We start from the raw sequence: 10,156 nt of genomic DNA, 5'->3' as shown, positions 1-10,156 counted from the left end.
AGGCCTTCTCCTCCACACAATTCCTTCCCCTTCTACATCGGGCCACGAGAATATCTAGCTACAATCAAGCGTTGACGCTGCAGGCTAGGCCATCTGGGGTCGTCGTCAGTGATCCCAGATCCAGAGCTGACTAGCCGACGGGTTCGATTTCAACAGGACTTAGTTAGTCTCCCTGCCGAGGTATGTATGTGCATGTGTTCTTAATTTCTTGAGATGGATGGCCGCTATCAACTCCCTGCTGCATATGATATGTTTCGGTTTCCTCTTAATTAATTTTGGACATCGATCCATCCTTCCTTTATGAGGTTCCTAATTTCCATGTCGGCCGTGCTAGTATAGTAGTCCCAAAACAGCTTACTAGCTAGTCCAGATCAAATCAGGCTAGCTATATGAGGATCTAATGCTGCGTTGCTGAATGATTTACTTTTAGATCTCTAACAGATTCTACTTTGCAATCAGGCTAATAAAATACTCCCTCCGTTCCTAAATATAAGTCTTTCTAGAGATTCCACTACAGACTACAGATGAAGCAAATTAAGTGAATCTACACTCTACAGTACGTCTATATACATCCGTATGTAGTCCGCATTGAAATATCTAAAAAAAACTTTTATTTAAGACCGGAGGGAGTAGTTGTCTTTCATGAATATACTTGAACAATAATTTTTAATTTTTGTGAAAGAACTTGAGCAACTAGCTAATAGAGGGATGAGATGCATATAAGTTGTCTTTTATGATCTATATATATCTTATATAGGCAACCCCACACCACCTTAATTACTCACATCCGTTGGATCAATATTATGTGAGCCCAGGCACCGTTGGATTCAACAGCAATCCCTTCCCCACCCTTCTTTCGTTCCAGCATTTACTCAAACTCCACTGCCAACCACCCACCTGCATATCGGTTTCCAATCCGGCTGGCTAGCTCTGTGCAAGATTAGGCATGCTTTTTGGACTTGGGATTCAAAGTCAAAGGTTTTGTTTGTTTGCGGCTAGGCACTCCAGATTACTCCACTAAACTTCATATGTTTTCTAATTATATTTCTTCATGCATAGAGGAACAGGGGCACTGCATTTTTCCAAAGTTTGTAGCTAGAGTATCTTTCTTCCATTGTAGATATATAAGATTTTCTGTTAAATTCCCGCCGCAACGCGCGGGGAATTCATCTAGTTACTTGAGTAAAAGCTAATAGCTGTCTTGTTGTCAACACAGGGATAAAAATAATAGTTATCTTGTTTGAGAAGTACTACACTCTGGTATTGATTACAAATGGATACCAAAATCAGTACTATACACAACAAGGTTGATCTAGAGCGCATGCTGCTTGATCGAAGTGCAGAGCCAACATACCTGCCGTTATCATTTTTAGAAGACATCACAAACTGTTTCTCAGAAGATCAGCAAATTGGCAGCGGTGGATTTTCTGTAGTTTATAAGGTCTGAATTACCCCTAGCTAGTAAGCTTTCTCAATTCCAGTTGTAGTTGATCAACTCGCCTGGTTGGTGACCTCGGGACTGGAGTGAAAGTCGGAACGGCGGCTCTGGATTTCTCCTATGTGCAGTGTTGGCATTGGTCGCTTGGGCGGCAGTGTCATCAACTAGTTTGGTTCGCGGCCTGAGGGAGGTGTGGAAGTCGGAGCGGCTACTCCGGAGTCCTTTGTAGTGTTGTGGGGGTGTCGTGTCCAACCACTCGGGTGGCAGAGTCGCCAGATCGGCTAATGCGTAGCCTTGGGGCTGGCGTGTGTGTGTCTCACAAATGTATTGGTTTTTGACCAGTTCTCCTTATTAACCGGTCAATTCTCTTCTTAATAAGAAGGCAGAGCTCGTCCTGGTTCCTCAAAAACTGTAAACGACATATGCACATAATAGTCAGACCACCACATGTGCACATATGTGATACACTTTGTGATTGCAGGGAATGGTGGGAAAAAAGATGGTCGCTGTGAAGAAACTATCTCAAACGATGCATGAGCATAAATTCCACAAAGAAGTTGAATGCATTATGAAGGCTAAGCACAAAAACATAGTGCGTTTGCTTGGATATTGTTTTGACACGCAAGGGAGAATTGAAGATTATGAAGGAAAGTTTGTCATGGCAGATGTTCGGAACTGGTTGCTATGCTTCGAGTACGTACCAAACGGAAGTCTCGATGAGTATATTGCTGGTATGATCACAATGTTATGTATTTATGTCTTTACTAAAGTCAATATATTGTGTTAGATATACTAGCAATTTTTTGAATAATTCAATTCATAATAAAAAGAGAATCCTGATCAAGTTACTAGATTCAGGGAAAAATGTTTCTATTTTGTCAGACCAGATGCATGCAATAAAATAACAAGGTTTGAGCAAGTTAATTTTCCATCTTGTGGAAAGCAGAAGTGACCCACTATAAATTTGGGGAGGTTAATTAACTATTGAGTGTTATTCACTGCTCATTTAAGTATTTGAGAGTAGGTAGGGACATCTGAAAAAATTATTTAAAATGCTTTGCATGATCAAGCACATGTAGATTTACATTAAATTATCTCTAATATATAAAATACAAAAAAAATCCTGCACAGATGCATCTCATGGACTTGAATGGAGAGAGAGGTACCAAATAATTAAGGGAATCTGTGAGGGACTACTTCATCTTCACGAGAAGCGTATCCTCCACCTAGATCTCAAGCCTAGTAATATATTAATTGATGTTCAAATGGTACCCAAAATTGCTGATTTTGGCCTCTCAAGGTGCCTCGATAAAGACCAGACTCGGGCCTTCACTTCAAGCATATGTGGATCGCTGTAAGCCAGCCTCCTGACAGTTTTTTCTTTTCTTCTGTTTGACACATTTTCTTATATTTGTGTTCACATTCATCGATCATACTTCATAAGTCTTTTTGTAGGGGATATATGGCACCCGAATTCTTCACAGGACAAGTCACATTTGCATCAGACATATACAGTCTTGGCATTATAATTGTGGAGATACTGACAGGAGAGAAGGGGTATTTGGAAGAAAAAAATGTAAGCATAGCGTCTGCCCAATGTTAAGAATATATTTTCAAGTAAAGTACGGGTACGAGATAGCTTAATTTTGAGAATTACAAAAATGATGCATACGCGGAGTGCTACAAATGAGATCTTAATGCTAGGGCATAGACCAACATGGTTTCATTAAACATGCAAGGTAGTACTCTGTAAAGAAATATAAGAGCGTTTAGATCACTACTTTAAATGAAAACGAGCTCATATATACGCAGGGAGAACTAAAGGCAGACTCATTAAGGATGCATTTGTAGCACTCCACAGTTTTATTCACATTAGTTTGCCAAAAAAATTAACTTTTGAAGAAAATGCTGAAAATGCGCTTATATATCAACACTTTGCACACGTGTAACTCTCAAAGACCTATATTTGGACTGAAAATGATTGCATTTTACATTTTAAATTGTGCTGATACGGAGTTGTTTTTTGTTTTATACACGAACAACCAACTCAGTCCCTAGCTCAAACCCATGACAACCTGTGATAAAAGACTAGTATAGAATCTGCCTTTAGGTGAGATCAATGAAATCAATCTTTATGAAGACACAAAACATATTCACAAATTATGAATTTTTTGGAAGACACACATTCATGTTTGATGTACAATCTCAAAAATTTCCAGCTGCTAATTCGAACTACACTTAGAGCAACTCCAATGGGGTGACCCATTTCGTCCGCCCTCGTCCGTTTGGATCGGCGCGGACAAAAGTGGCGGCCTAACGCACCGACCCAAACGGACGCGCGTCCGTTTTTCGTCCGCGGGCGACCCATTTCAGGCCCATTTTTGAGCCGGATTTGCGTCGGCGCGGACAGGAGACGGACGCGCGCGCGCGCCTACTCCTCTCCCTGGGACAGCCTGTCGGTGGCAGCCACAACCATTTCCCCCCATTTCCCCCAAAAACACTCCCGCCAGCGCGCGCCCCCGGCCCCCAACCAGCTATGGAGGACGCCATCGACCTCGACCTCGACGCCGCCGCCGGCCTCGAAGTTTCCATGAGCGCAAGAAGTTTCCACCCTACCAATTTGGACAAGCGAGATGCGGCCACCAACGCCTTGATCGCAAGCGTGGACAGCATGATGAATAAGAAGGACTCAAGGGAGGAGGAGCGCCGGCATTTCAAGGCGGAGCAAATGGATGCTTTCATGGAGATCCAAAGGAGGAGGCTTGATCTTGACGCCGAGAAGCAAGCCAAGATGTTCGAGCTCGAGGCCGAGAAGCAAGCCAAGATGTTCGAGCTCGAGGCCGCCAATGCCAAGACAAAGGCGAAAGAAGTGGCTCTTGCAAGCATGATGACCGGGGTGGAGATCATGAAGGTGGATCTCAACGCCTTGTCGTCAAGGAAGAGGCCGTGGTTCGAGAAGATGCAGGCCGACATGCTCAAGTTCCAGGACGAGTGATCTATGGCGTCGAGGGCCATCTTTTTGTATGTCGGCAGGTGTGCCGGCATGACCACGGGAGCCGCGATGGCGTGGTCGAACTCCAAGTCCCACCATTTTTTGTGTGCTGGCATGTGTGCCGGCCGGCTGGCGAGTGCACCAGCATGAACTGTGGTATTTTCTGAAGCCGGCATTGTATGCCGGTGCTGGCATGGTGCCGGCATGAGACATAGCCGCTGGCATGATCGACCGCGGGCCTTTTTTTATTTAAAAGTTGAATGCGGACATGAAATGGGTCGGCGCGTTGGGCGCATTGCCGACCCAAATGCAAAACTGAGCGGACGCCGGACGGGCGGCCGACCCAAACGAACAAAAAGCGGACAAATGCGCCGTCCGTTTGGATCGCCCCATTGGAGTTGCTCTTAGAGCACTGGCGGAGCATCGGCGGGACCAACAGGGGTCCCGGCCCCCTTCCATGAAAACTTTGCAGTGCTAAGCTCCTCCTTTAGCCTAAACTCCCTTCTAATTATCCGGCCTCTCTAATCTCCATAGCTCTGTTGGCCCCCCTTGGATTTAGTTCACGTTCCTCCACTGACTTAGAGAACAAAAAAAGACAAAATCAGATGAGACACCATTCACCCGAACTTGACATCATTTATGGTCGAATTTGTCTTTATTTATTCTCTAAATGTAGATCGAGTTTTGAGGTGATTATTTTGGAGTTGTAGACATACCCCACAGGTATGGTGTCAAAAAACTCAGAATTTTTCGGATTCTCTAAATATGAAATTTTGTGGTTGATCCCACGATCACACCTAAAGGGCAGATCTTATTCTAGTTTGCCCCCATGTGTTCATGTGAATTCATAACGGTTATATATGATCTTCTCTTCTAGGCTTTCCAGCGTATTTCTTTTTCTTTTCTCTTTCTATAGTAGCTACAAATCATCTATAAGTAGAGTTCCTATCTTGATCTGAACTCACCATTGCATCTTTAAAGGTACTAGAGAATTGGATGAATCGGTTGGAGACAGCAGATCAAAGGGAGACGCAGTTGGAGCAAGTAAGAGTATGCATTACGATAGGGATAGAGTGCATGGACCCTAACCCAAAGAAGAGACCGTTTGCACATCATATAGTTAATAAGCTTGATAAAACAGTAAGTATAGTAGAATCTGGCATCGCTAGTCCATCTGCTGAGCAGCAGGTTAGATCCCTGAATGAACAACACGGTCAAAGGCAAACATTGGAGCTTTCATTTGAGTATCTCTCAAAAGATATGAACGGGCGTGCTAAAACGGAAGAACCCATGGAATTTTTGGGGGCATTCAGAGATCATTGGCGGTACGGGAAAGAACATCAGTGGTCACTACTAGGAGCTCAAGGTACGAAGCCAAATACCAGCCAACAACAAGGGGCAAGTACTTCTAGATCTAACTCTGTTGTGCTCAACAAGTTGAACATCTTCACTACAAAAGCACGCAGGAATTATACGAGGAATGGTGGGCCTATGTTGGAGAAGATAGATATGTTGAAACTTTTCAAGAAGGAGGAGCTTAAGCCAGTTATACAGGATAAGAACCGTATTGGAAGAGGTGTCTTTGAAGATGTTTACATAGGCCTTGTTGATAGGGTACCAGTCATAGTAAAGAAGCAGGTCAGTGGTGCTGTGCTACAAAATGGACAGTTTGCAAAGGAAGTAATCATGCAATCTCAAGTCCTCCACAAGAACATTGTTAGGCTCATAGGTTGTTGTGTAGAAGTTGACATCCCGATGCTAGTATATGAATATCTCTCCAAAGACACCCTCGATGACATTCTTCACAACACCAACAGCAAGGTACGTCTCAATTTTGGCGTGCGTTTAAATATTGCCACAGAATCAGCACGTGGTCTAGCTTATATGCATTCAAGGCACAATATCTTACATGGTAATATTAAACCAGAAAATATACTCTTGGATGACCATTTTGTGCCAAAGATCTCACAATTTGGCATACCAAGATCGACGGGGAGAGGCTACAAACACACGAGAACAGTCAAGGGTGACGTTGCTTATATGGACCCAATATACCTACAAACAGGCCTACTTAGCGAATACAGTGATGTCTACAGTTTTGGAATCATTATATTGGAGCTTCTTACCAGGAAGAAGGCCACACACTCTGACAATAATAGTTTAGTAAGGAATTTCCTTGAGAATCACAAGCAGAGTAGGAAATCAACTGATCTATTTGATGAAGAAATTGCAGTGATGGAAGATCTGGAGCATCTAGACGATCTGGCACAAATTGCTGTGGAATGTCTTGGCCATGACTTGGATCAAAGACCAAAAATGACAGATGTTGCAAAGCGGCTCCGCATACTGAATGAATCCCGTGGCCTATGGGAGCACAAGTCCATGCATTTACTAGTTTAGTTTAAACTTTAGACAAGATATGTGTTGCGTTGAATAAGCTTCTGATAGGTGCGTGCAATTATAGAGTGATGTGCGATGATCAATGTGTAATTTATGTATTTTGCTGCTCTGAACAAGTCTATGAATTCCTCTCCAGCAGTAAAACAAGCTAAAAGCACGCCCTCTCAGGCCTCCTTAGCCCTGTCGGCCCACTGGTAGAAAAATCTCCGTTGAATTTTCTGGTAATTTATCCTAGCTTAACTGGTCTGGATATGTGGATCCATTTATTCTTGCCCATCCATATGATGTTAGAGGAGCAGCAGTACAAGAGCTTAATTAGTATGGGCAATTATTTACTGCAGTGTGTACTGTTGAGTCTATTCATATGTGATTCATGCTGATGGAGTTCACATCACGTTGACAACAAACCATCTGTATGAATTTGCGTGGTGATGTAAACATTCCGTGAGTATACCCAACAGGCTAACAACATGAATAACTGAAACAAACCGTCTAAATTTATACGAATATGTGTTTCTGACAGAATCACTAGATCGACCAGACTCCCAGACCAATCAATCAGTGCTGCTGCTGATGCTGACTGCAAGATAGTCCAATCTGTTTCAGGTTAACACATTGCATTCTTCTGCCTTCCTTCCAAGCACAGCAAAACTGGGAAATATTCGGGCTCTACAAAATCGAGGTAAATGGAGGGAAAAATCAGGGTCGGAGAAGCTTCCTTGGGCAGAGAAAGAAAAGATGGCGACAGAGGACTCCAACCGGAGGGGAAATTGGGGGTCCATGGAAGGGCATAATAGTGGGTTTTTTTTTGTGAGATGGGCAGAATGGTGGTGGGAAGGGGGCCGGCTACGTCTTGCTTGACGCGAGAAAGAGTCAGCTCTCGCCCGAAGGGAGCTCACGAATGGGCCGGACCAACTAACGCGGGCAACATGGCGCCTGCCAAAATGGGGCGGCCGGCATGCGGGAGGTCACCGCGTTCTTTTTCTTTCTTTTTTTCAAGTTTTTTTCCTTTTGATACTTTTATTTATACTTCCAAATACTCTAAATGTATATATTACAAACAAAATTTTACATAAGTTTTCTAAAAATCTTTATTAAGCATCTGAAACATGTTAATGTCTACAGAAAAAATATTTCCAATGTACACAAAAAATATACAATGTGGATGGAGAAAATAGACATCAAAAGATATAAGTTTTCAAAAATGTTAATCATGTACTTGGAAAAATGTTAACCATGTAAATAATTTTTTTCCTGATGATACAAAAATATACACCATGTATGGACAAAGTGAACATCCAAAAATATATGTTTCAAAAAATATTAATCATGTATTTAGAAAATGTTAAATGTGTATACGTAAAATATTAAACATGTATAAAAATGTGTCAGACTTAAACAAATATACGATGTGTATCAAGAAAAGTAGATCTCAAAACGTAATTTTGAAAAACTGTTAATCGTATATATGAAAAATGTTAAACCACAGCTTCAGAAAAAAATGTTAAACATGTATGAAAACTGTTTTACATGTATAAAAAATGTACAATATGTATGAAAACAATAGACGTTGACACATTTTTTTGGAATAAAACGTTAATCATCTACTCCCTCCGTCTCATATTAATTGGCGCAAATAGATATATCTAGACGTATTTTAATGCTAGATACATCCATTTTAGTGTGTCTTTTTTTTTGAGAAACCATTTTAGTGTGTCTACATACATATACTTTAGCTTCAATTTATATGGGACGGAGGAAGTATTCGAAAAATGTGAAACATGTATTAAAAAATGTTCTCGACATATTTTTTTTACAATGTGTAGCAAAAATGTAGACATATATGTAAAAACGAAAAAGAAAAAAAAAGAAAGCCAAAGAGAAAAGGGGAAAGAAACCTAGAGAGAAAACAGTGCAAAAAAGAGAAGGAAACAAAGAAAACAAGAAAACCATAGAAAAGCCAAGAAAGAAACAGAAAACCATAGGAAAACAACGAAACAAATTATGAAAACCGAAAGAGAAACAAAGAAAACCTATGTAAAACAAATAAAATCGAGAAAGAAACAAATAAAACCAGTGTAAACCAAAGAAGAATCTTTATTCATTTTCTTTTCTTCTTGTTCCTTTTTTCTTTACTCGGGGTACACTGAACTTGACATGTAAGGAGTCTGTAAAAGAGAGATCTGAAGGACTAGAGTATCACCAAAAAACTAGTCATGTACGTCGGTGTGTGAAAGCTTGCTATCTACGTGTCATGTGTGCCAGAACCATGAATTGGTTGCGAGATCTTACTTGTTTAGGACCAAAGGCTTTATTGTTGCTTTCTTTTTCCTTATGTCATTTTGATTTCTTTCCTTACATTTATTTTCTCTTTCATTTTGTGAACATCTTTCAAATTCGTGAACATTTTAGGAAACTATGAACATTTTTTGAATTCGAGAACATATGTTTTTTCAAACTGTGATTTTTTTACAAATTCATGAACATTTTCTTAAACTGTGAAAATATTTTATGAATTCGCCCACATTTTTCGAAATAGTGAACATTTGTTGAAACTCGTGAACATTTTTGAATTTTAGGAACAAATTTTGAAATTCATGAATATTTTTTCCTTAAAGAATATTTTGTGAAACGCATGAACGAAATCATTGAACCTTGTTTGAATAGATGAACTTCATCTGAAATTTGAGGACATTTTTCATTTTTGATAGCATTAAAAAAATGATGGACATTTTTTGAAAATTAAGAATTTATTTTTAATACGAGGACATTTTTGGATTTTCCAAACATATTTACAAAATCATGAATATTTTCTCAAAATCATGAATATTTTTTTTAGTATGCGAACATTATTTTGAAAATCCCTTTTAGGCTTCATTTGTGAAGGGAGGCTGTCCAGAGGGGGCGGAGGATTGTAGGGTATTTGGTCATTCCCTCCCTTTCATCCAATCCCCATTAATCCCTCCCCTTTCCTAATTCTCTGCATTTGATTAAACTTGCTCGATCTCAGCATCTCACACGATCTCCGCGTCGTCCAGTTCCAAGGGACCTCATGAGTTCAGTTCTGTGTGGAACGGAGGGTGCCCCTATGTCTCGCTTTTAGCGCGACATAGGGAAGCCTCCTGCATAGGCCAACGCAAGATGGGCCAGCCTAGGCACGCAAGAGGTCTGAACCTTGTTTTTTATTCACGTCTTCTGTCTTTGTTTTTTTTATTTTGTTTATAGTACCAAATATTCCAAATAAATATATTACAAAATATTCTAAATAAAACATGTAAAAAAAAGTTAACCAAGCATTTGTAAACTGTTAAGTGTGTATGAAATAA

At 40.6% G+C, this 10,156-nt stretch overlaps 1 protein-coding gene across 2 annotated transcripts; it reads left to right on the top strand.

The window, feature by feature from the left end:
• Window positions 1-6: 6 nt before the first annotated feature.
• Window positions 7-7,003, top strand: LOC119319493 (serine/threonine-protein kinase PBS1-like). Of its 2 annotated transcripts, XM_037593962.1 has the most exons (7): window positions 7-180; window positions 1,217-1,441; window positions 1,920-2,169; window positions 2,570-2,792; window positions 2,894-3,014; window positions 5,412-6,251; window positions 6,358-7,003. In XM_037593962.1, the coding sequence occupies exons 2-7, from the start codon at window positions 1,274-1,276 to the stop codon at window positions 6,592-6,594; spliced, it is 1,839 nt and encodes a 612-aa protein (XP_037449859.1). In that variant the 5' UTR covers window positions 7-180; window positions 1,217-1,273; the 3' UTR covers window positions 6,595-7,003. The 2 variants fall into 2 exon arrangements, with proteins under 2 accessions (XP_037449859.1, XP_037449860.1); XM_037593963.1 differs by lacking the exon at window positions 1,217-1,441.
• The last annotated feature ends 3,153 nt before the right edge of the window (window positions 7,004-10,156 follow it).

This window comes from Triticum dicoccoides, chromosome 6A (assembly GCF_002162155.2).
Source record: "Triticum dicoccoides isolate Atlit2015 ecotype Zavitan chromosome 6A, WEW_v2.0, whole genome shotgun sequence".
NCBI lineage: Eukaryota > Viridiplantae > Streptophyta > Magnoliopsida > Poales > Poaceae > Triticum > Triticum dicoccoides.
Note: the sequence above shows the minus strand (reverse complement) of the source record. Positions and strands in the feature narration are given on the sequence as shown.

Bases quoted from the DNA above. Each gene is read 5' to 3' on its own strand.
- LOC119319493 (XM_037593962.1), top strand. From the start codon at position 1,274: ATGGATACCAAAATCAGTACTATACACAACAAGGTTGATCTAGAGCGC. The intron at 2,793-2,893 runs GTAAGCCAGCCT...GTCTTTTTGTAG, and splicing joins TCAAGCATATGTGGATCGCT to GGGATATATGGCACCCGAAT. The intron at 3,015-5,411 runs GTAAGCATAGCG...GCATCTTTAAAG, and splicing joins GGTATTTGGAAGAAAAAAAT to GTACTAGAGAATTGGATGAA.